The 25,843-nt window shown below is 43.9% G+C and overlaps 3 protein-coding genes across 3 annotated transcripts; 2 read left to right on the top strand and 1 right to left on the bottom strand.

Moving 5' to 3' along the window:
- Positions 1-3,910: 3,910 nt before the first annotated feature.
- LOC121620443 (GTPase IMAP family member 7-like) lies at positions 3,911-5,259 on the top strand. The gene is made up of 2 exons (XM_041956481.1): positions 3,911-3,944; positions 4,211-5,259. The coding sequence occupies exons 1-2, from the start codon at positions 3,911-3,913 to the stop codon at positions 5,257-5,259; spliced, it is 1,083 nt and encodes a 360-aa protein (XP_041812415.1).
- Positions 5,260-5,506: 247 nt separating this feature from the next.
- On the bottom strand, positions 5,507-8,739 carry kdelr3 (KDEL endoplasmic reticulum protein retention receptor 3). The gene is made up of 5 exons (XM_041957099.1): positions 8,330-8,739; positions 7,811-7,911; positions 7,396-7,554; positions 6,920-7,172; positions 5,507-6,564 (listed from the first exon to the last, which is right to left on the bottom strand). Exons 1-5 carry the CDS (start codon positions 8,418-8,420, stop codon positions 6,521-6,523), a joined length of 648 nt encoding a protein of 215 aa, XP_041813033.1. The 5' UTR covers positions 8,421-8,739; the 3' UTR covers positions 5,507-6,520.
- Positions 8,740-13,160: 4,421 nt separating this feature from the next.
- LOC121620352 (ATP-sensitive inward rectifier potassium channel 12-like) lies at positions 13,161-24,677 on the top strand. The gene is made up of 3 exons (XM_041956377.1): positions 13,161-13,367; positions 18,500-18,619; positions 20,494-24,677. Exons 2-3 carry the CDS (start codon positions 18,597-18,599, stop codon positions 22,118-22,120), a joined length of 1,650 nt encoding a protein of 549 aa, XP_041812311.1. The 5' UTR covers positions 13,161-13,367; positions 18,500-18,596; the 3' UTR covers positions 22,121-24,677.
- Positions 24,678-25,843: the final 1,166 nt, after the last annotated feature.

The raw sequence follows: 25,843 nt of genomic DNA, 5'->3' as shown, positions 1-25,843 counted from the left end.
CCAACAGTGACTTCAGGCCAGGTAATGAGGCAGCTGGAAAGACTCAATCAACGAAAGGCAGCAGGCCCTGATGGCATCACACCCAGGATTCTGAAGACCTGTGCTAGCCAGCTGTCTCCTGTACTGGAACATCTGTTCAACCTGAGCCTGAGTCAGGAGAAAGTCCCGAGGCTGTGGAAGCCGAGGCCATCTGACCCAGCTGACTACAGACCAGTCGCCCTCACATCCCATGTGATGAAAGTCCTGGAGAGACTGGTCCTGGCCCAGCTGAGTCCACAGGTGAGGGCATTCCTTGACCCTCTGCAGTTTGCCTATCCGCCCCATTTAGGAGTCGAGGACGCTGTCATTTACCTGCTGCAACGAGCCAATACGCATCTTGATGGTGGAGGAGGCACTGTAAGAATCACATTCTTTGATTTCTCCAGTGCCTTCAACACCATTCAACCTCTGCTATTGGGTGAGAAGCTGCGGGGGATGGGTGTTAACGACGCAGTGATCTCCTGGATTACTGACTACTTGACAGGCCGGCCACAGTTTGTCCGTCTGGGCAGCGGGCTGTCTGATGTGGTGGTCAGTGATACAGGAGCTAAGCAGGGGACTGTGCTTTCTCCCTTCCTCTTCACCTTATGCACCACTGACTTTAAGTACAACTCTGAGTCATGTCACCTGCAGAAGTTCTCTGATGACTCAGCTGTTGTCGGGTGTATAAGAGAGGGAGAGGAGGGGGAGTACAGGACACTGATAGACAACTTTGTTGAGTGGTCTGAACAGAACCACCTGAGGCTGAACATCAGCAAGACCAGAGAGATGGTGATCGACTTCAGGAGGAAGAAGACGCCTTCACTGCCACTACGGATCAGACTGGACTGGAAATCCAACACAGAGACTGTGTACAAGAAGGGGATGAGCAGACTCTACTTCCTGAGGAAACTGAGATCCTTCAACGTGTGCAGCAAAATGTTGGAGATCTTCTACCAGTCTGTGGTTGCCAGCGCCATCTTCTTTGCTGTTGTATGTTGGCGCAGCAGCATCAGAGCCAACGACACCAACAGACTTGATAAGATCATCAAGAAGGCTGGCTCTGTACTTGGACTCAGACTTGAGTCTTTTGAGACTGTGGTGGAGAGGAGGACGCTGAATAAACTGTTATCCATCATGGACAATGATCAGCACCCTCTCCATCACGCAGTGGACAGACAGCGGAGCACCTTCTCCCACAGGCTGCTACAGCTCCGCTGTCGAAGGGACAGATACAGGAAATCTTTCCTGCCACATGCCATTACACTGTACAATAACAGCTGAAGATAATAATAATAATAATAATACAATACTTCTTACCACTACTGTTTGCTTTTGATATTTTATTATTATGTATATATTTTTTTACTGCTTGCTATTACGATATTTTATTATATATAGTTTGTTCTTACTGTCACGGCACACTTTATTTTCACTGTCATTTGCTTTTGATATTCTTATGATGATTTTCATTTTGCATTTGATATTCTTTTTTGTGCAATACTTTTACTACTGTTCACTATTTGGCTATTTTTATTATTATGCATATAATCTTTTTACTGCTTGCTATTTTTATACTTCTCTAAGTATAGTTTGTTCTTTATAGTATTAAATACACTTATTTCACTGTGTGTAATGCTGCTGCTGCACTGCAATTTCCCAGCTTGGGATAATAAAGTATATCTATCTATCTATCTATCTATCTATCTATCTATCTATCTATCTATCTATCTATCTATCTATCTATCTACTTTAATAAAAACTTGTTTTTATGCAGTCCTTTTTTGTAAATTCATATGATTATCCAGATTATCCAAAGTACAGATTTCACAAAACACACAAAAAGAAATTCACATTACAGACCTTTAAAGCTCATAACAGTATCTTGACAGCTTTTTATTTTATGAGATTATTCAATCTATTTACAGCAAAGGCCTGCTCAATGTTGGTTTTCTACTGTACAAAAATTAAATCATGATAGCAGTTTACAGAAACATCATTTTCTGACAAAGAAACTCCACTTTCTTGTATAAATATTAATTGGCAGTAATTATAAGCTTGATTTTTTTTCCTATTAATATATGGAGCTTTACTTTATATTAGCATTGTTTGATCAGAATTGCTAACAACTCTCTAATACATTTAGAGGAAGTTTACTTTATTTAAAGATTATTTGATAGTAATTAAAGCAACTATGCCGTCCATCCAACTACAGTCTGCCTACAGTACTGAATGGATCAATACATCATTCTTCAAAACCTGTCACTTATTTTATTTGGGTCTATCTCAAAATCAAAGGGTCATAAAATGTGTGTTTGTAGAGAGAGTCAGCACAGAGGGGCAGGCCGTCTGCATGGACTAGCCTAGTTGGCATCACTATCCTAACTGTCAGCCGTCACCGTCTCTGGGTTCAGAGTCGCCACGTGTCATCAGGTATTCTTACCTCTTCTTGGAGGCCATGGCCAAATGAGCCCCACACCCAAGTCTGAAGCCTGTTCCAGATGCTGACCCAGTGACGGAGTGTGCTGTGGTGTCTTATTCTGCATCCAGTATGGCTTCTGATGTGTGTTCCCCTGGATTACAACCCCCCAAGAGGTTAAATACCTGGGACTCCCCACCGGCCAGCCCCACTGTAGTTACTTAAACAATGACATGATTAAAACTGTCTGGAAAAGAACCAGAGGTTAGAGATTTAGGACCTGACATCCTCCACCTTCTTTACAAAATGAGTGAGAAAAAGCTCAGCGTCAGGAACAGGAGAGGAAGAGGAGGGACCACTAATAACAGAATCAATTACCCAAAAAATCCTTGGGTAATTGATTCTGTTATTGTGGTCATCTACCACTGCTCTGATTAGTTTGCTTGTGTTCTTGTGTTTTAAAGGGGTTTAACCAATGCGTTCAAACACCAAAGTCACACAAGAACACAAATAAACTACCCAATCGAGGCAGCGGTGCACCAGAAACTCCTGAGTGACTCCACCTAAGAAAGAGGTGGAGCAGGGGTGGAGCTGAGGTGGGCTGAATGAAGGTTGATTACTGAAACCTAGTGGCTCGCTGTCACTCAAAGCAGCCATGTCCATAATTATAAGCCCCAAGTGGACAAGCAACAGTCCATCAGTAATATATTGCTGTTAAAAATGCCCAGTGTGGATGGGTGGAGAGGCGACCACGCCCACAGGAAGTATATACTATATCATACCATACCTTGCAATGGGTAACCATGTTCGAGAGCTATGTTCATCATTGTCCAGACCATAGACTACATATAAAAACAGAGGATCTTTACATACCGTCTGTGGTCAGGTATATGAGCATGTCAAGCACTTCCACTGAATAGGCTGCTTTATAAATGACATATTTTACATATATTATATTAAATAAATTGGACATAATATTAGAAACACGCCTGTGTCTTTTAATTGTTTAACTCAGTGGTTTTCACCAGAAATATGAGGACCTGACCCGACCACTGGACAGTCTGTGGTGGTTACAGTTAGTCTGGGTGTTCACTGCCCTCCAGTGGCCACAGCGAGGAATTATAATATCGTTATTAATACCTATGCACAACTTCATTCACGCGATTATCATAAGTGAACATCAGTGCTGGTGGTCACTGCATTATTATGTTGCCGTTTTAATAACACTCTTCCGGTTTGGTGGTCTTCACCTCATGATCACGTCGGGGTTGTGCTGTCAGGGTGTAACAGCGCCGCGGTGTGGAGCGCCTGCCTGCTCCACCCTGTGATGCAGCTGCAGATGCACCGATGCTCTCTGCGGTTTGGTGTGGAGGGAATGACAGTTAACAGCGGGAGGGCTTCTCAGTTTGATGAAGACACCCGTCTGCCGCATTTACGGTCACCAGCAAAGCCAGGGCTTTATCGTCTGATAGGATGTCGTCATCTGAAAACGCTGCGTCACACGGAGGTATGTCGATATGTCTTTTCACTGATCAGGCCAGTGTGTGACATCACTCTGCTGTCCACGTATAGAATAATAGTCATTAAAGTATCATTATAGGCCTGTATAATGATATTTTTTATAATGAATAAATCACCCTTAATACGGTCTTAAATCTTACATGTTCTCCAGAAAATCGTGTAGTATTTTGGGGAAATCTGCTTTAAACATGCTACGTCTGTCAAATAATTCTAACATGATAATAATATACTAGGACTGTAATTTTGCCATAGTGTGTGAAGCATCACCCCCCACATCAGAGGCTGAACCCTTGAGGATTGTTCTGCTGGGGAGGACGGGAACAGGCAGAAGCTCCTCAGGAAACACCATCCTGGGCAGGTCCGCCTTCTGGGTCGACGTGTCCCCCTGCTCCGTCACCACACAGTGCCAGAGGAAGACTCTGACAGTCGACGGGCGGAGTATTTCTGTGATTGACACTCCAGGTTTCTTCCACACGCACCTGTCACCTGAGGAGGTCATGGTAGAGGTGGGACGGTGTGTTGTCATGTCGTCTCCAGGACCCCACGCCTTCTTGGTGACCCTGCAGCCCGGCAGGTTCACCCAGGAGGAGAGGGATGCCTTAGAGTGGATCAAGGCCACGTTTGGGCCCGGGGCCACCAGGTTTACCATGGTGCTGTTCACCTGGGGAGACCAGCTGCAGGGAAAACGCATCGAGGACTTCCTGGAAGAGAGCGATGAGCTGTCAGAATTTGTCAGCGGCTGCCAGGGGGGGTACCACGTCCTTGATAACAGCGAGCATGACAAGATGACGGAGTGCCCAGAACAGGTCGTGCAGCTGCTGAAGAAGATAGACAAGAACGTGGTGGATAACGGAGGCGGCTGCTACAGCAACGAGATGTTCAAGGAGGCCGAGAGCGCCATCAGAAAGGCACAAGAGAGGATTCTGGGAGAAAGAGGGCACGAGGTGGAGTCCCTTCAGAAGGAGGCTGAAGGCAAGGAGGAGCAGGGACTGGCGTTAGAGAGGGGGTGGAGGGAAGAGGAGGAGAGGAGGAGGGAGGAAGAGGAGGCCAGGAAAAGGGCGGAGAGGCTCTTCTGGTCCGAGCTGGTGACTGCGATGGGGAGAGGCGCAGCAGAGGGGGCAGGGATCATGGGGAAGGACAAGGGGAAAGGGAAAGCTGTGAAGAAGGTGAAGGTGGTGGAGAAGGCAGCAGCTCTGGCAGCCTCGCCGCTCTCCATCCGTTCAGCTGCAAGAGTGGTGGAGGGAGCGGTGAGAGAAGGGAGTAAGGTGCTCTATAAACACAGGAAGACGTTGCTGCACTGAGGGATACAGACTCAGACTGCACCCAGGGAGGTGTTTTCAGAAACGTACCAGTCAACAAAGTGTTTTTTCACTGTGCATCACACATCTAATGCTACCAGTCTTTGTTTAATATCAGCACCAGCACCCAATGACCATACTGTTCAACCAGGATTCATGTGTGTATGTGTGTGGTCCCTACAAGGTAAACATGGTGTGTGGCAGTCCACGTGGATCGGGAACAAAGAACACAGCCACAGCCTTGCACAGAGAGATTTCACGTTATAATAAATGTCATGTCAGAAAAATGGTGTACAACTCAGCTCACTGCACCTAAAACATGTGTGAGTGTCAAAAACACTGTGTCTTTCTTTTACTGAAATGCAACACACACTGACGTCATTTCCCCATTTTTATCCCAGATGCAACAAGACACTGTGGTTGAGGAAGTGACTCAGAAGAGACAGAAATGTTTAACTCAAACACTGCAGCAGACATCTGTTCCATCTTTGGCTTCATTTAAGACACGACAAAATGTTTAGCCCTTTTTTCTCCCATGAAGAAATACATTGAAATATAAAAAAACATACTTAAGGAAAGATAGTGATGGCACATCATACTATTCAGGGAGTGTAATAGAAAGAAAGGGGGAGAACATTTGTGGGAGATTACAGAGTACAAATTAACAAACACTACAATATTTGTCATAACTGCAAATGATCAGGACAGACCGTCGAACATGTGGTGGTGATGGGGTGGAATGTGGGAACCGTCGACGTGCCACTGTGGGCACTGCTACAGCTGGAACACAAGACACCCTGGCTCTGTCTCGGTGTGGAAACTGAAGCTAAGCTGCCTCTAAGTGCCGTGCATAAAGGCTACAGCCAAACCTCATTTTTACTTTTGTGGATCTGACATCCTAACAGTCTCTCTCAGAACCGAAGAGTGAGGGTAAAGACAAATACGCAGTTTCCGTAGTGTTACTCACTTGCCTGAATTTAAGTTCCATGTGCACATCAGGGACACTAATCCAGTGTCACATTTACATCTTATGAAGAAAAAAAAAAAAAAAAAGACCAAGCACACCGAAATATGAATGCACATACACCTACAGACTCACACACAAAGTACCAATCAGACAGAAAATAATTTTCTACAGGTGCACTCATTTTGGTCTACAGAATGATGTCCGACCATTAGTCCCATTGTAAATGCATATACAGTTGAAGGGCGAACTGAACTGCAGCAGGCACCGGCGGGTGGCTGAACGGCACAGGCGTCTGCTTTAAACAGGCATCGGCAGGCTTATCTTTCCTCTTCCTCGAAGCACTGTAAACAGGACGAAGAGAGAGAGCAAGGCAGGCGTGATGAGACATGAGCTTGTTTGTGAAGCCATAAAGCTCATATTCTCCCACTCATCTCTTTACCAGGTGAGCTAACACCACTGTTCCCAGCAACCCAACCAGTCACAGTTTGCTTTAACTGCTGCCAAAGAGGACATCCTCCTCAACTGGAGCGGCAGGATGTAAAACTAAGCACAAATGCAGAAGTGCAGAAAGGTTTCCACATTCACATTTTCTACATTTAGCTAGCTTGAGCCATAGGAAATGTTAGATCGGGTATTTTAAGCTATAAAAGACAAAGACATTTAAAAGACATTCTCCTTGTATTAGTCTCTACTCACCCCTTGTGACGTAAAGGTAGAAGAAATCGCAGTAGAAAATGGTCTGCACGACGCCGGACACCACGGCGATCTGGTCGAAGAAGCCCTCCGTGTGGTAACGCCACACCCAGTTGGCTATGTAGAGGGCTCGGTAGAGGCCGAGGAAGAACAGGTAGTGGGTGGTGATGGACTCTGCCTCACCGGTCTTGGTGATCATGAAGAGCTGCGGCATTATGGCCACCGCCTCCAGGAAGATGGAGAAGGTCCACAGGACCTTGATGGAGTCATCGGGAGGGAGACACATTAGCTAAACTGCTAAAAGTGCAAACGAATGGCGGCCTATATGTGCAACGTTAATAAAAACAACTTAAACTGACCGTAAATCCCTCAAGCTGCATGTTTACACACCCTGAGAGACACCCTGGTAGAAGAGATTTTAAACTTTTCTACACCTGGATGCAAATTGTATTGAAAGCACCATCTGAGTGCTTATTTACCTCCATTGGGGTTAAAGCGTAGTTCTCCAGGAAGGACAGCCCGATGACTGGCACCAGCAGGAACTCCACGCGGAAGGTGTCGTTTTCCGAGTCGTACGTGTTCCTAAAGCGCATGTAGATCAGGTAAACGGTAGCATAGGAGAGAGCCAGGAACACCACCTGAGAACAGAGTTGAATATTGATTATTGGCCATGGAAGTCCATGTGATCACTGGTGGTAAGACGTGCAACCCGTCTGCGGCTGTTTTGCAGGTGTTAGCTGTCTGCTGCCTGCTTTGCCACAGTGCCTACATGTGCGTGAACCTGGATTAAGCTGTATGGGCTGGTACAGGCAACATCTGGAGACAAATTGTGGACTTGAGATCAGGTTGGAGTTTTCATTGTAATTTAAAACTGCGTGAGAGCTACATTCTCACCTTCATGACCGAGTTGTAAGCAGAGATGAAGACCGTGAACAAGTCAAGGTATCTGGTGGTGAAGACGAGTGCAAACAGCACCTGGGACTTCCCAGAGATACCTGCAGAGGAATAAAAACACAAAATGAGATTACTCACTGACCCCAGCAGGCCACTGGCCACTCTCTGATCCAGGAACAGCTCACAGGCATGACAGGAAACAGCTATGAGTCCCACAGTTTTGTGATTTGACAGCAAAAGAAGACAACTGTTCTGAAGACTTAGCTTGCTTTACAGATGCAGTCTGCTGCATGAAAGGTGGAGCTGGCAGTAAATAGCTCTGGTAACATTGCCACGTCGCTCCCGCTCATACACAACCACTCAGCATAATGCAAATACCTGCATAAATGCACCTGAGTGCTATCTAATCAAACCCTCTCACTCTGTATTTGTTTATCTACACTGTACTACTGCATGCCTTCTGCCATACAGAGGCTGTACGCTCGTGCCAGGCTCAGGAGCATTAAGGTGTCAGCCTACCAGCGCAGGATTTGGACCTCCATATCTTCAGCAGCAGGATGATGATGGCCACCAGGTGTGACACGTCACCCGCCAGACGAAAGATATTCATGTTGTTTGTCGTTCGTCCCGAAAACAAAACTGTGCTAAAAACTCCTGACGGGCCTCGCGCGTCCTCGGGGGACAGGGCAGAGCTGCGCAGCCACGAAAAGCGAACGCGCCGCGCGAGCTCAAAAAGAACACGAAAAGACGCGTTTAAGAAGCTAACGAAGGAGCTAACAGCTGAGCAGGCGACCCCGAGTCTGTCCGGCTGCTCGGTTGCTCGTTATCTACACGCGTGTAGATACATAAATAAGATGTCAGCTGAGTCCACTCATAAACTTCTTCTCTAGCGGCCTGAGAGGAAAGTTGTTTCAGAGGAGGTGACGTGGCTGACAGCTCAGTCAGCAGCAACCCGCGTCAAGCTGGCCTGCCTGCACCAAAGGAATAGATCCGTTTCCGGTTCGAACTTTTAAAAGTATAACATGCTTCAGCTGGCACGCAGTTGTCTTTTGAGAATTAACCGCGATGATTTATAAACTTGACTTGTTTCATGATTAAGTAAGTCGTGTATCTAACATTTGGTGAATATTGTCGGGCGATTAGTTGTTTTGAAACACGTTGCTGCTTTATTTGGAAGGCAAAAACCCCGTACTTCCCCTGTATTGAATTTATCGGGCTGCCTTGACGCAAAAGGGAAGAGCGGCTGTGTTTGTGGGCCATCAGCAAGAAGTAGAAGCTCTGATTGGACAGCAGATGGCGACATGCTGCAGACAATAAGCAACTACAACGTCATCCTTTTCAGGAGGAAAGTCATTAAATAAATGTGTTTCTCGTTGATTCATTCATTTAGTCGGTCTAAAAGTAGTCCCATTTATTATTAATTTTATTTTGGGTGGCATTTTATGCCTTTATCAGATGGCAATAGCAGAGAGATGACAGGAAACAAGCTCGATAGAGATGCAACAAAAGTCCCCAGATTCATACTACAGACATTGCAGTTCATGGTCAGCATTTTATCTCCTAAGCCAGTATGTTGGTAACTCAGAGGTTTTATATGATGATCAGTACCTTTTAATCTAGATTAAACATTTGTCTTCTCCAGTGTATGAAAAGAATCTTATACCCTCTCCGTCTTCACCGTCTTCTGACACTTCAGCTCCACCTGCCTCCCTTCCCTCCTAATTCTGCTATCTGAATCACTGTCAAGACCTAAAACCACTCGCCCTCCATTTCTCATCGCTCGGTGTCTCCCTTCCTGTCAGATCCCACCTCCTCCACCCCCTCATTCATCCTCCCTCTTTATCCACAAATTGCAGCCGAATTTGGGCATTGCACGCATCCTTCTCCGCCGCATCCTTCCCTCATGCTCGAAGCAGTAAAATCAGCACAGGGCACATGAGATTACAGAGGAAATGCTTTCAGCCTACTTGGAGTGCATCTGTGATGGCGTTGCGGAGAAGTGAGGGGGCACCGCACACCAGCGAAGAGTACGCAGCTTCCTTATACACCCTGAAGCATCCACACAGCCTTGTCCTTTTTTCTGTCACTGGGTTGTTCAAATTGAGTGTTATTCTCAAGCAGAAGTGTTCATATCATCTGAACTCTAATACAAACAGACATTATATACAGAATATGCAGCAAAGCTTGATTAGTCCCCCATGGGTGATTTATTCCAGACAAATGTACTGTAGAGGACATCCTCTGGACAGAGCTGACCCATACGTAGGCTACCGTAATGAGTGTGTGCTGAACAAAAGGTTATGGGAACTAATCTGACACCCAGGACTGATTAGCAGCTATTTATACATACACACAGTCCGGCCTGCCCTGAGGAGTCTGTCTGCCTAGTCACTGGTCACCTCCTCCTCAGATGCTGGACTGACTGTCTGATCCCTCGGCCCGTGACCCTGGATCTCCTCCTTTTCTCCCATCAAACACAGCCCATCATCCTTGCTGTAATGGTGCCCAGTCATTTAGTGTCTGACTGTGTTATAAGCCACCAACACTCGATGGCAAAGGCTCCCCTCAGCTGGGAGCACTGACACTATAGCTGGTAAAGGCTGTGATTATCTTTAAAATGAGGCTTAGGGTAATTAATAGGTATAATCATTTCGGTAGTCATGCAGAGTGCAATTTAACCACCTGGAGCTTCCTTTCAAAGCATGTGTTTCATCACAATTTTCTAAGTCTGTGTGTATATTCATAACAATTTTGAGTCATATCTGAGGCTGTTAAGCATCCTTGTATGAATAGTTTGGATTTACACAATATGCTAATTCATTAATGTACTGCAACAATGACAAAACTGCTTTTATTCAAAGGGCAGCAGACTAACAGGGTGGATTTTTCTCCATCTTGGGTTGGTTGCAGCTACAAAGAAGCATTTTCTGGTGTGCACGCTGTGGTTTGGAGTAAAAAAACAACCAGAAAGTGTCTCTTCCAAACCAGTTCTCAGGGTCAAGATAGAGGAAAACTCCTAACATAGCATTTCTGCCTTAATCTAACTTTATGCGTTTAATAATTCAAGATATCATTCAGATAAATGGCCAATAACATCACCCTATTTCTGTTCTGGGTCCACTGCTTAGATTGGCTGACCCGTTCTAACCTCCTGTGCTCATCATTCATGTTTGGATCTCTTCACTCTGACCTGACGTGTGGTTGCAGTCCTTGAGTGGTACTCTGGCTTTATTCCCTCTCTCTTTGCGTGTTGCTAAAATCGTGCTAAATTAGGCATCAGTCATTTGTATTCCTGCTCACACAGTCCTTGTCATGGTTAATCGACACGCAGCTCTTGTCATGTCATCCTCGACAGCAGAGCTCAAACAGATTTTTGCTTGTGTTATTTCCTCCGTAGTGTTACCCTGAGTCCTTCAACTTTCTGTTTTCTGTTTACCTCACTGTTGCCACTACTTACAACGCTGTGTCTCCATCCGCCCCCTCGTTCCTCCTCTGTGGACTTGTCATATGGGCAGATGCACACCCACATCCCTATTCAGAGGAAGAGAGTTTGAAAAGAGGTACCCCCCTGCTCTATAATTTAGAAAGGAGAGGGATGGGAGGAGAGCAAGAGGGAGGGAGGGAGTGATGAGGGGGCTAAAGGGGAGCTGTGGGTGAGGGCAGGAGGGGAGAGGGGCGGTTTCCATAGAAACTGTTTTGCTCACTTCATATTTCATATAGTCGGGAGGACTCTGGATGAGGGAATTCTAAATTAAACCAGAAAATGTCTCTGGGGTCCTCCTTTTATTGAGCATAATGAGACTGTGTCCATCTTGATTAGGCAGCAGAAAGGCTGTGAGGGCACACAAAGCCATGCTGCGATTGTTGAGGTGGCTCTGAGGGCTCTGCTGCAGCACTCGTCCTGTTTTTCAGACACTTTAAACTAACTTCTGATTGTTGCACCAACAGTAGAAATTCATACAAGTTTCAAAGCAACACTGAACTGATATTGTGAATCTGATGCAGCTGCACTGATAAAGAAAGAGGTGGAAAGAACATTGACTCCAGTACTGTAACCTAAGTACAGTCTCGAGGTATGTGTTTCTCATTTTTGAACTCCACTGTGTTTTAGATATGCAGCTATATTCCTTATGCAAATTCATTTTGTTTGTTAAGGGTCCGTCTTGTGTATGCCCGGTACCTTTGTTGTGCATCACTCCCATCTCACCCTCTCTCCCCTCACTTCCTGTCATCGCTCCACTGTCACTAAACTGTTCAACAGCCACTGAAACCAAGAGGTTGGCTGAAAGATACTCCAACCAAATACAATACTACAACATGAGTAATGGAATACTCACGCAGCGTAATCCAAGACCCTTGTGTCCACTCATATGCAAAGTGTCCAAAATGTTTTTTTTTTTTACAGTTTTGATTGAAAAAAGCAACAAAATCTTCAAACACTGATCACCATCCAGATGTCCTACTCAGTCCCAGGTCGCATCAGCTGACTGAAGTGTAACCAAAGAATGACTTTCCCACTTTGCATCCTTTATGGGGGCGTCACAATATGTGACAGGGGGGCCCCCTGCAGCATCACAGCACTTCAAGTTAAAGTGGAATTCAGCACAGAATGACGCAGGGCAAAGCAAACTGCCGCCGTGCCGCTTGAAACATTTAAAGCAGCTTTTTTCTGTCCTTGTCTAGCTCTGAGCCGATGTGGTATGTGTTAACAGAGCTGCAGGGTTATGGAGTTATGACCGTGTTGAACAACTAACATGCACTGACAGTCAGCTCACTGCACCACCAGCGATAAGGGGCTGGAAACCATCCCTTACACAGCTGTGAGGCAGTGAATGCAAAGGCATTATGTTTATAGGCCAATTTACAGTGTCAGGCCAGCGTTGTTGTGATCATCATGGTGAGGCTCAGTTTTGAACTGTGATGGCAACTCAGCCACTTTCCTTCCAAGCCCCCTACATCTCCCACCTGTTGCAGTGTCGTCCCTGTTGTTCCTCAAAAAGAGTTAGCCTAGAAATCATGACTCAAACGAGTTCTCGCTCGCTCGCTCGCTCGCACGGCACTATTCAACACCTACACATGTTTAGAGTGCACAGAAAAGAGTGGCAGCCCCCCAGTAGGCTCATCTCCTCTCCTTTTGTCTCTTTGCCTTTCTTTTCTCCATTTCTCTCCTCTCGTGCTCCATCCATCCATCCCTCTCTCCCTCCCTCCCTTCCAAAGCCCTGCTCTGCAGAGGGGAGATTGACACAGCATTTTCAGCCCGGGGTGTATGAGTACGCACAGGAGAGCGCGCACAGCCAGGATTACAGTCAGTGAAGGAGGCAGCGGAGGACAATAACGGATTAAAAGAGAGAAACAACAGGGATAAAAGAATGAAGAAGAGATGAAGAAGAAACTAAAAGAAGGAACTAATAATAGAGAGGACAAATAAAAGAAGGGACAGCAGATCACATGACTCTGAGGATGTGGGACCTTTGCCCTGGACAGTGATAGTGGGATTTTGAGAAGTGAAGGAATTCAAATTGCAACCAAAACACAGACAGCAGCGACTAACTGCAGGGTGAGTATAATTTATGTTCAATTTGCAAACAGCATTTAGGTATCAGGAGACGTGCATGATAGTAACTTTAACATTAATTTCACAACTTTGCCCTCCTGATGCCATTAAGAGCAGCTCAAGGTTTACCTCCAGACAGAACGCTCTTTCACACTTATCACTGAAATAAGCACTGCGTCAGAGAGGCTAAAGCTCGGGCATCATGGAAACTGCTGTGTCGTGTATGATCAGGTGAACAGTCACACTGTGGCACTGGTGAGGCTCTAAGATATCACCTGGAAGCATGTCAAGGTACAGCTTCAAACTAATGCTGTTTCTCCATCGTTTTTAACTTTCTGGCGACTTGGTGGGTTAGTTTCTGCTTTTGTGCACCTTGAAAATCTCTGCTTCTGCTGCCTTTAGAAAGGGAAGGAAAGGCCTCACAATACCGATGGAGTGATCTTAAGTTTCTTGTTGAGGGGAACATTATTGATCTATCTTTGATCGATCACATCACTCTGACCTAATCTTGTCTGTTAATCAGATCAGTTAAGATGAATAAGTACTTACACTACAGCTGCTTGTGGATCATTTACAATCGGACATGTTACAAAATGATCAATTTGTATCGATCTGGCAGATATGATACGTCCTGCAAAGATTAACACACGGAAAAGGCAGTACGGGAAAACATTCTGAACTGAAGCCAACACGGAGGTTGTCTGGGATGTGATGGCAGCGTGGGAATAATTCTTCGCACTGGCTGACTGCTTCTCTGTGGGTTGGCTCGTGACTAGCAGAGGTGAAACCGGAGAACATATTGATTAGTTTTCACATAGAACAAGACGGTTTTACAAAGGGAAAACAGAAGGAAGTGAAGTGAACCCGCTCAGTGGAATGACTGACCCAAAACAGTCAGCTACAGTCCCAGAATCCCAACGCAAAGGCCTGCAGCATGAATCACATCAGTGACACGGACTCAGCAGGTCCTTAACACAAATGTTTAGCAAATACGTGCTCCCCTTAATAGACTTATGCAACTACATTATTCTGTGCTTTTCATGCCAGTGCCAATCATCAGACTTACTCTCATTATCGTTTTTGGCAGAAACACATGTTTAAGATACATAATTGGTCTTTGGATACAGCTGATGATTTCCTGATGATGAAACCTTTCATAGACAGTGAGGCTAATTTCCTCCTTTCAATGACCAGCTTTGACCAGCACATAATGAAACATGACTCAGACCACTTTGTGTAATTGCCCCACCAGATGCCATATCTGGGCATAAAGCTCTGGTAGTCACACTGGATGTATAATATCTTTTTGTGGCAGATGTAATAGTCTCATCAGCGGCGATTACCAAAGGCTTTATGGGAAGTGGACACTTGTGCATCTTAATCTCTCTCCCCCCTAACCAACCTGCTCGTCATTGTCTTTCTCGCTGTTCCTCTTTTGGGATTAACAGTCAGAAATCTCCAGAAAATCGTTTGTTCCAGAACGACTTTCTGACTGTATTCCTTATTTCACAGATTATAAATATTAATCTGTGATTTATGAGATCAGGGAGGAGCTTTTGATGCAGAGATTCAGTAAAAGACTTCCACAACACTGCAAAATCTTACACAAGTGTGCATATTAATGTAAATACAATATGGCAGCAAAGACTGCACATGTCCTGCACAGATATAATGAATGCACGGAAACACGGCTGCAACAAGCAATTAGTTTTGATATATTACTCAATTACTCAATCAATCAGTAGAAACATTGTTTAGTTTACAAAAATGTCAAAAAAAAAGTGAAAAATAACTGACCAAACAAACTAAAATCAGACAAGATTCAATTTACCTTGATAAAAAAAGAAAGGAAAAACAGAAAAGAAGCAAATCTTTACATTTCAGAAGCTTTGATAAGTCATGTAAATGATGAATTTAAAATATGAGATTGTTGTTGATTCATTTGTCATGTATGTATGCAGAATACTGTATGCATCAATATTTCTACCACACACGTACGAGTCTCAACATACTTTCTTCTCTAATTTTCTAAATAAGAACTGGAATAAAAATCTGTCATTTCTTATGTATTTTTCTGTAATTATGTGTAATATTGTAATTATTACAAATCCTCTTGCTCTCAGTGTCCTGAGGGCGAATCACTAGGAAAATAAGTGGGATGAAGTAAAACATAAAAGCTTTTTGAAAAGGCTTTTTGACCCAGGTCTTCAGATTCCTCTCTCCCTCGCTCAGCAGTATGGATCAGAAAAGTCTCCACTAAGCGTCACCTCTTACACCTTATTTAGAATCTACTTAAAATCACATGTAGATGTTGTATTGCTGCCCTCGTGCCCTTCCTCTCATCCCATCTCTCCCTCCCTCTCTGACTCATGTTATGAGAGCACTTAATGCTGTATACTACCCCCCCTGCACCACCGTGCATCTGGTGACTCTCTCCACTTCTCTCCGTCCCCCAAATGCCACAGGAGATGTGTTCCTATGGAAACTGGCTTCAGTGAAAGTCCCCAGTTTTACCTGCTGACCACTAACTGGTTTGTATTGCGTGTGTCTCATCTCGGTTGTAACACATCAGTACCTGCGCTCTACCTCTCCCGGCCTCCTGCTTCATTAGAGCTCATAAAAAATCTTTGCACCAAAAGGGAGACGCCGCTGATGACGGATGGCTGGCTGGTTTCACCTTCCTTTTATAGACGCGGCTCAGAGGTGGAACAACTTATTTCACAGCTGTGTTGTTGGTTGGAAGACGAGCACACCTGTATGGAAGCAGACAAAACATAAAAATATATTCCCTATGTACAGTTCACACACATATAAATACAGATATGTCTATGTGAGTGTTGCTGCAGAGAAGTAGCGATACACAGTATAGATGCTCTGCTCTTTATTATGTGTCATTATCATTTTTCTTTTTTTTCCAACAAAGGCTTAAGTGATTTTAAAAAGAACACAGACATATATACACACACATGCCATAACACACACACAATCCACCTCAGAAAAAGGTTCAGATGTTACAGTAACGTATGATTGATGAAAATAAAGAGCTGTTGTGGATTTTGTCATTGCAGACGGTTTCGTATAGTTTTTTCATCAGACGGGTTAAAGTCTATCCTGGATGGGAGCCCAGATGTTGTGAAAGAGTGACTGATTACCCCTGATAATTTTTTCAAAGGGCAGAGTTGTAGATTATTCAGAAGTTAATGTACCCACACTCGCCCTGCTGACTTTTTGCCATCATAGAGCAGTAACTGTTTTGGCCAATAACAGACTTATTTCTGAAAACAGTTTGTGGTGTCTGTCTAATGTTTCGCTAGATATAAACCAGCCCAGTATCAGCGTGAAATAGTCGAGAAATTTAATCTATGAGATTTGTGTACATGGACACAAATGTTCGATTTTTTAAGTAATAAGGACGAAAGTGATAGAAAGATAGGCGTCTTTGATCGCTTTAAGGACGTAGCTATTTTAATCCAAACCACGATCTTTTCCTAAACCACCATCTGAAATGTTTCTCACCAAGATGTGTTTAAAAGTCTAAGCAGATGCAGATTCATTATTGCTGACTTGACTGTGGAATGAGAAAGATGTGGACGTGCTGCAGGCACGACCAGTACTTCCAGCTGAAATACAATAGTTTTATAGCTGTCAGCTGCGACTCTGACGTCTGGTAGTGGATTCATCAGAAAACCAGCAGCAATCAAGCAAATAAAACTGACACAGAAACCAATGTAAAAAAAAAAAACACAAAGAGCTACATCACCACAAAAACTCCAGCTTGGACTTACTCTCTGCTTTGTGTCACAGGTATTAAGATGGAGAGATTACGTGACAGGATTTTCTCAGTATTTCTGGGCAGATAGTTTTATGTAATCAGAAAAAAAGCTGAGCTCATGTCATTTAAGACTCAGGACTGTCCTGGAGAAAAGTTGTTGTTTGTACTTTGTTAAAGCAGATTTGTGCGTTGTGCCAGAGGGACGTTGTAGTCAAACAGAGATGTAATGATATTTGAATATGTTTTTTTCTATGTGTTTAGGTCTACTGAGGTGCCAGATGTGTCTTTTTTTAATATACCAGCCCGAATTTTTAACTAAAAAGACCCTGATGTACATCTGGTTTTAATGTTTTCCTTGAAAATAAAAGCATGATGATGTGGCTGATGAGTCCATCTGTGACCATCAGATCCAGCAAACCTTTCTGACAGCCAACAATTGAGCTAAAATGTGGGATTGCTTATTTTTGTATGTGGTTGAGTTGCCGTTACAACAATTACATCACTATTAGCTAAGGATTGCAAGTGACGTAGTCTAAAAACGCTCCTAAAAGCAGATGTAAAGCAAAGGCATTCACATGAAGAAACAAACAACTCACAACATGATTAAAGCTGATCACATGTATTGATATGTAACTGTACTTTCAACGCCTGTCAGTGCTCAACAATTCTCCAACTTGCTGTTACACCAAAAATAATGCATGTTGAAGCTTGTTTTAATTATTGCAAGATTTACAAGCACCTTCACCAGCAAAAGAAAACATATTAGCAAGAGTGGAGGTAAAAGAAAAAGAGGTCCTTGTTTCCTGGAAGCTTTCGTTTGGAGAATTTGGATGTTGAGGTTTGGACTGTTGAATCAAAACTCAAGTTATGCCACTGGGCAAAACCCCAGATGAGCATTTCAATAAAACCTGGCATAGTAGAGTGTATTGTTTACAGTTTGTGTGAGAGTGCTGGGCGCACACCACTAAGCTTAATCTGAAGCATAATAGACAGGCTGACAGAAAACACGTTGCTTAACTGTGTAACCGAAGTAAGCGTGACCTATAATTACGCCACTTACACCCACATCCAACATTACAACTCTATTGTGCAGAGCAGGGTCAGACAGGGTCACTGTTCCTCAAGACATTTCGCAGAATCAACAACACAAAAGCCAGACCAGAAGCGAATGTGAAATGTGAGGAAACAACGGTGGATCAGGTTTTTTTTAAAAAGCCAAAGAAAGGTCGTGTTTTGCATTCATTAAAGTGTGTCGTCTGTGTGTTTTGGAGTTAAACCTCCCCTCAGAAGCTATGGGCATATACTTGCTGTATGTTAAATGACTGACATGGGCTGATTCTCCACCTCTCTGTCTCTCCTGCAGTGGTCCACACACCACCTCCATGGTGGAGACCTGATCTTTGGGAGCAGGACAGAGTCTGTCCTCCCGCCCAGGCCCCGTACCAGTGATCACTGGTGCCATGGGAACAAGTAGGTCCAACAGGTGAGGGGTGCAATCTGGAAGCAGGACTTTTAATAGTGAAATTAATTCTGCATTTTATTAAGTGGTCCTTAAGCTTTATGATGCCTGAGTGTCTACGCTTGAATTTCAGCATCCATGTGTTACGTCCTTTGCCACCGAGATCATTTTGCATTACTGAACTTGCTGCAGCATCTGATTGAGTCAAAACAACAAAGACATGAGAAATAAGGGTGTAAAAGTGTCAATTCATAGCACTATTTTCCCTCCCTGACTCTATCTGTTGTTTAATGTTACTGCACTCATTTCATTTTCAACATCAGTTCAGACTGTTCTTTGGAAATCTTGGCCTTAATGTCTTCATCTATCTTCTTATATCTATTAATCTGTTTATTGTGTACGGGGGTGTCAAAGGGCCTCGCAGCAGTCTTGTGATGACTCTGCTTCACAGAGGCAGTTTTATTTCCTTCTGCGGCTTGTCCGGAAGTCTTACCGCGGGCTTACGGGCTGCAGGGACGGGCCCGTTCATTTGGTGAACTAGTCGGGGTGAGTCAGACCCAGCTCAGAGATATTTACAGCAAGCAGATCCTTAAAAAGGCCAAGGCCGTCCTACGCTGTCCTGACGAGCACAAAGAGCTCTTCCCCTCAGGCAGCTGCAACACATCGCCTGCTACTAGAACAAGAAGACTGAAGGTTGTTTATTATATCAACGGCCACCAGCATGTACATCAAAAGCCTGTCACATGAACATAGTATTTTAATTATATACCACTGCATTCCTGACATGGCCTTTGGTTTGTTTAATTGCTGTGTGGTTGTCCCACTTGTCTTACTGTCGTCTTTTTTGGTGTGGCGTTTTCAAACCTTCATGGCACAATAAAGATTTAACTTTCCCCAAAAAAACTGAATAACTAATTGATTTATCATTAAAAGGAGCTAATTTCCACCCCCAAACATCTGATCTCTGTGTTGTCACTGGGCTAATGAATGATTAGCAGAGAGTGTTTGCATTCATTTACATATGATCACTAACGTGTATGTCAGTCCGTCTCAAAATGGGTCGCCTGACTGACACTGGCTCAGATATAATCCCATAATCTGCGATGACAGCGATCCTTCTCTCATGGCTAAACTGAACTCACCTTCCCAGCTGGTAATCCTGCATGTAAAGGAGAGAGGCGGGTTAGGCTGGTTGATGCACCACTGCTGGAGTTTGGTCATTTCCAGTAGATTAATTTAGATTTGACCCGGAGACTATTTGTGTTTGGGAGTTTTCCCGTTCAACAGTGTGTCTGGCTGTTACTTATCACATCCCTTGTGCTCCTTATGAGTCAGGTATTATCTTCTATCTCTATCTGTGAGAGGGTGTGCTTCAAATGGTGCACTGGAAAGTATGCAAGGATCAATAAGATTATCAATAAGATCTTCCTGCTCTTTGTTTCTTGTATTCCAACACCAGTCTGTCACACACTTAGTTTATTCATCAATATTTCAGGGTTTCCTAATGAGTATTTCAGTAATTGTGGGATGGGAGCCCTGGAAACAGCATCTGGACCATAATATAACTAAAGACGGAAGTTTGAGACAGATTTCTTCCTTAAAATGAGGGATTGTCGTATACTCTGCATTGATCATGCGATCGGAAGAATGAAATATACAAATATCTGTTTATCTTATCATCAATTTGTATGTGTTATGGAGCTGTGATCAGAGGGAAAGCAGGGCTGGCAGATGTATAAATCGGCCTTAACCCAGTCCACACTTCACATAAGCACTTTCATTTCTAAACTTTGCACTAAAATTTAAAATCTCATTCTGTTATCTTTGTGTCAATCTGTCACCAAACTCTTTGAACTAATTGTTGAATCCTAGTCTTTTCTTCTCTGTTGGCCCGCCAGGTACAGCATTGTGTCCGACATTTTACCGGAGGAGGAACGCCAGAAGATCGCTAGTTTAAGACTCAACAACGGCCACAGTTCCCCCAACTTCCAGCTGCACTCGGCCTGCGACACAGAGACAGAAGACAGGAGGAGGAGTTCAGGAGCCTCTGCTGCCGCGCCCGGCTCAAGGGGACAAGGAGGGATGAACAACTACAACGGGAAGATTCTCACAAGGGGCTCCAGCCAAGTACGGAGCCGGTTCGTAAAGAAAAATGGACAATGTAATGTTTTATTCACCAACATGGAGGAGAAGAGGCAGCGCTACCTGGCTGATATCTTCACCACCTGCGTGGACATCCGCTGGAGATACCTGCTGCTTATATTCTGCACCAGCTTCATGGTCTCGTGGCTTTTCTTTGGCATCATCTTTTACAGTGTCTCCCTGGCACATGGGGACTTTGAGGAGCACCTTACGGTGAAGGGTGATGTGCTGGCGGTGGGGGGGCTGCATGGACCCACCTCTGGACACGCAGCTGGAGGGCAGACACAAAGGATGCCCTGCATACTCCATGTCCAGGGCTTCGTTGGCGCGCTCCTGTTCTCCATGGAGACCCAGACAACCATCGGTTACGGATGGCGCTGTGTTACCGAGGAGTGCCCTGTCGCCGTGTTAACCGTGGTTATCCAGTCCATTGTGGGCTGCATCATTGACTCTTTCATGATTGGCACCATCATGGCCAAGATGGCACGCCCAAAGAAGAGGAACCAGACCCTTGTCTTCTCCAAAAACGCTGTCATCGCCCTGCGCGATGGCAAGCTGTGCCTCATGTGGAGGGTGGGCAACCTGCGGAAGAGCCACATTGTGGAGGCTCATGTCCGCGCCCAGCTCATACGTTCATACGTCACAGCTGAGGGCGAGTTTATCCCCTTGGAGCAGATGGACCTCAATGTGGGCTATGATGAGGGCACAGACAGGCTGTTTCTAGTATCTCCACTTGTTATAGTCCACGAGATAGATAAAGATAGCCCGTTGTACACTTTAAGCCGAGCCGATCTGGAAACAGATGACTTTGAGATCGTTGTGATCTTGGAGGGGATGGTGGAGGCCACGGCCATGACCACCCAGTTCCGTAGCTCCTACATTGCCAGAGAGATCTTCTGGGGTCACAGGTTTGAGCCGGTGATCTACGAGGACCGGGACCGCTACAAGGTAGACTACGCTCGCTTCCACAAGACCTACGAGGTGCCGTCAACGCCCCACCTCAGCGCGAAAGAGCTCGACGAGGCCGCGAGCCGAGCCTCTTCGACAGCTTCTCCCGCCTCTGCGTGCAGAACCACGCAAGACTTGATCCCCCGCTCGCTGAGCGCCTTCTGTTATGAGAACGAGGTGGCATTGAGTTGTGGGGAGGAAGAGGACGACATCTTCGACTCCTCTCAGACTGTAGGGAAGGAGAGAGCAGAGGAGAGGAGGACTTCAGTTTCTGTAGACTTCCAAAACATGTTCCAGGACACTGCGACCATGACATCAGGCAGCCACAGCGTCATGTGTGTTCTGGACATGGACAATAACCAGATGGAGTTTGACATCCTACAGACTGCCATCCCTCTTGATCCAGTGACCTATAAGAGCGAGCAAGAGATCTGAAGAGCGCGGGGAGAACGGATTGTCACGTGTTCAGCTCTGGATTGCATGTACAGAAATGTAAACGCCCTTTGCCTTGCCAGTGTCGTTTTCTATTCACATGTTTGTTTGTTTTCTTTTCATTGAGATTAGAAATGAAACAACGGAAGAAACCGTTTTCCTAAATAACTTTTGGCACATGGAGCTGCATTCCTTGAAGAGCCATAACGATCAACCAGACTGATTCTGCAGGAGGACAAAGAGTCTCTGACAAAGCGCTGACTTTTGGGCTTTTGGCTCCCTTTCATTATGAATTCATAAACCAAAGGAAAGCACAATAGAAGAAAAATATCCAGAAACTTGAGTCATGTTTTAGACTGTATGTACATTTTGCATAGTTAGAATTAATTTTCTGTGAATGTAAACAAGAGATTTCATGAAAGCAATAGCAGATTTGATGTAACTCTCTTCCTTTTTGAAGAGGACTGAGGTCAAGACTTACATGGTCAGTTTTTAAGACGTGCTGTTTACATGTGGTGGACTTCTGCTTGATAATCTCCATGTTGTTCATAGACTTCAATGGTCATCATGCCAGCAACCGTTCCCTACATAGTCTGCTATTTGCACTTATGTGAGGCTGCTTATTTACTTAAACCTTTCCCTGTAAAACACTAAAACTCCCCTTTATTTTGGCGTCTTAGTGAACATTAGTGAGAACCTACTGCTTTTGCTGTGTAGTGAACCAACAAGACCATTCCAAGTGCAATCACTAAGTGTAGCAGCAGGAGGACTTTTTTTTCTGAATTTGATCAAGATTCGGTAAGACAAATATTTTTGACAAATATCTTGATTTAATGTGATTTAGGAAGACGTCACTACATTTTAAATCTTATGTTAAAAACATGTTTTTTCTCTTGAAAACACAGTTGAGTTTCAAGGAATTATATTGAAAACAAAACAGAATATTTAACTTCGCAGTAACAAATACTTTCATTAGATTGTAGAAGCTAAAAAGTTTCTAACTATTATTAATCTATTGATGTTATTAATATAAAGCAAAGTAGACCTTTTATTCACTTTATGGATCACTTCAGAACGTCTTGTTTCTTGCGGAGGCTGCAGCCAGTGAAAACAGAAACAATACTGAGAAGTAGCTTTAACTCATGTTTGTGCTGTTGTTGTTCGCCAAAGGTCTGGAGTTAAACCACAGAGAGCACCTCTGATTTATGATTTGGGAAGTGGGGTGCACGCAGCATACTCATTATCTTTGAGACGTAGAGCGGTGTGAAGCCATCCTACAGCACAGCGGGAAACAAAGGGATAGAGGCTGAGGAGTGTCTGGACATGTGCAATAGATCCCTGGACTGGGACAGTCAAGTAAAAGACATGACATTTAAAAAGACTGTTGACCTGCTTTTTGCAGGGACAGCAAACAGCAGGTTCAGCATGCTGGGAGAAGCAGGTGGTGTTCAAAAACTATCATAGAAAAAGAATATCTAAGTGATTTTTGATTTAATGTGGCAATTTTCTCAGATTTCGGAACCTGATACAAAAAATGTTTAATACCATTGAGCCATGATGTTGACAGCAAAAATTAGGATGTGAACTTACATTGTGAAGTCACCTTTATTTAGAGTCATTATACCTGCTGCTCCTGATGATACTGCGACTCTCGTCATTGAAATACTCATTTCACTCTTTGTTTGTTTCATTTGTAAATTTGTTCCTACTGGTCGTGTTGCATAAGCAGGCGTTTTTGCATCTTTTGCATCAATACGGCTGTGTGAGCGGGAAAGAGAGAGTGACGGTAGAGATCACGTGCATCTGAGCAACAGGCATTCCAAAGCATTACAGCTCAACGTTTCAATTAACTCAGTTTTCATTGCAAACTTGCTAAACATTCAGGAACTTATTAAGTATATATAAGCATTTTACTGGAAACACACACTGGCAGCCAAAAGGAAATTATATTGCTTTTAGAGCTTACTCTAAAGCAATGTGTTCAAAAATGTGCTATGAATAATTGTATGTGTAGATGTAACCTTGATAACTCTAATCAGACCATTGTAACAGACAGTTGTACTGTACTGCATGGACTGTAAATAAATTTCAGTGTGTTCCATTTTTAACAGTTCTTGCCAGTTTCCAGATGTTCAAAGGTCCCTTTGCTCTGAGTGTCTTGAATGCTCCAAACACTTTGATTTTTATTTCTAAAGCTCCTGAAAGCGGGATTTCAAATTTTACATACTTTTTGAAGTGTCTGTGCGGCCGAAAATGCTGCTAAATTGTTCAAGATCAACCCATAAATGTGAAAAAAGACAGTGTTGAAAAGGTTTGGACTGGCAGTGTGTAAGAGTCTTTCTGTAATGCTGGTTTTGAATTGTGTAACTCGTTCATAGTTCAACATGAGCACAGACAGGGAACCAAGGAAAGCATCCACTGTAAATGCCATTTTGTGATTCCTTTGCTTCCTGCTTTGTATAAATGTAAAGGTTTTCCAACTCGTGATTGGAGATAAACATGCACTAAGCAAAACTACTGAACTAATTAAAATAATCCGAAGAGAGAAAATCTCAAGTACAAAGCACTTTATTCATGCTTGTATATCTTTTCTGTTGCAAATAAATATTTATGTAATTAAAATCATTTCTCCTTTTTGAAACTTAATCTTGGTAAAATATGTATAAAATGCCCAGATTTAAGTGTAGAGGCTCCAGAGCCACTAGATGCCTCTGCAGCCATTTCCATCGTAGAAGGTCTGGGCAGAAAACACCTAACCATGTGTCCCCTCTAGTGGTGTACTGTGGAAGCAGCAGAATAGTTCTAACGTGGATCAGAAAGTCTAAATTCAAGAATGTTTTGAGGTAAAGACCATAGAAAGACAAGTAATATCCCACAGATAAAAGTCAAATTAGTTTTTTTTTTTTTGGGGGGGGGGGGGGCTCCACTAGTGTGTGTGTGTTTGTTGGTAGGGCAGCTAAAAAACAATGGGAATTTTCTGGAGTTTGGCGGTGTGAGGAGGAAGGGCCGACTTGCTCCAGTGGGTGTGGCAGCTCACTAGAGAGCATAATGATGCCTGAGAGCTCAAGACATCATCACATGCACACAATACTGCATGTGGCCGATGCTGTGGTCATGGAAAAGAGCCTCTCTCTGTATCAAAGCAGTTGGTATTGGTGCACACAGGAATATGTTTATCTTTCTGTGAGTTTGACTGATGCTCGTCTTTAGATTTACAGCAGCATTTCTAAAATCTTCCAGGTGCATCAAATAATTTAGATGAACAAAAGAGGAAATGCATTATAGATCTAATGGTTGCTAAGCTCATGATTACCTTTCTAAATTAACTAAGCATTTGAATCACCCTGGGAGGAATTTTGAATACTTCAGCTTTCAGTCGACCACACTGTTGTAAAGCTTGTTGTCTAAAATTAAGGTTTTAATGAGGTACCGCTTAAAACATTACACCTAGATCCAATTAGCCAATCAGATAATCATTCCGAAGTAGAAGAACAGGTCTAGACTACTCACCACGTGGAAACACATTAAGCTTGGTTTTAGAAACTGTTGCATTTGGTTCTGGTGAGGTGTTGCTTTTCCTGTTCTATGGTCCTGGAGGGCGCTGCTAAGGCCTGCAAGGTGAATGTAGCAAACTATTCATGCAGTGGAAGCCAGCGCCCCCTGCTGGACAATCGTCAGACATTTGTTCTTGAGTCACTCCAACACCTACAAACAGTAGATGCGCAG

The sequence above is a fragment of the Chelmon rostratus genome, chromosome 17 (assembly GCF_017976325.1).
Source record: "Chelmon rostratus isolate fCheRos1 chromosome 17, fCheRos1.pri, whole genome shotgun sequence".
Lineage (NCBI taxonomy): Eukaryota > Metazoa > Chordata > Actinopteri > Chaetodontiformes > Chaetodontidae > Chelmon > Chelmon rostratus.
The sequence above is the reverse complement of the archived record's forward strand: the minus strand, read 5'-3'. Positions and strand labels throughout refer to the sequence as shown.

Coding starts and splice junctions, on each gene's coding strand:
- LOC121620352 (XM_041956377.1), top strand. CDS start 18,597: ATGGGAACAAGTAGGTCCAACAG. Junction 18,620..20,493: donor GGAACAAGTAGGTCCAACAG/GTGAGGGGTGCA, acceptor TTGGCCCGCCAG/GTACAGCATTGTGTCCGACA.
- kdelr3 (XM_041957099.1), bottom strand. CDS start 8,420: ATGAATATCTTTCGTCTGGCGGGTGACGTGTCACACCTGGTGGCCATC. Junction 7,912..8,329: donor GAGGTCCAAATCCTGCGCTG/GTAGGCTGACAC, acceptor ATTCCTCTGCAG/GTATCTCTGGGAAGTCCCAG. Junction 6,565..6,919: donor CTACCTTTACGTCACAAGGG/GTGAGTAGAGAC, acceptor TCCTGTTTACAG/TGCTTCGAGGAAGAGGAAAG.
- LOC121620443 (XM_041956481.1), top strand. CDS start 3,911: ATGTCGTCATCTGAAAACGCTGCGTCACACGGAG. Junction 3,945..4,210: donor AAACGCTGCGTCACACGGAG/GTATGTCGATAT, acceptor ATTTTGCCATAG/TGTGTGAAGCATCACCCCCC.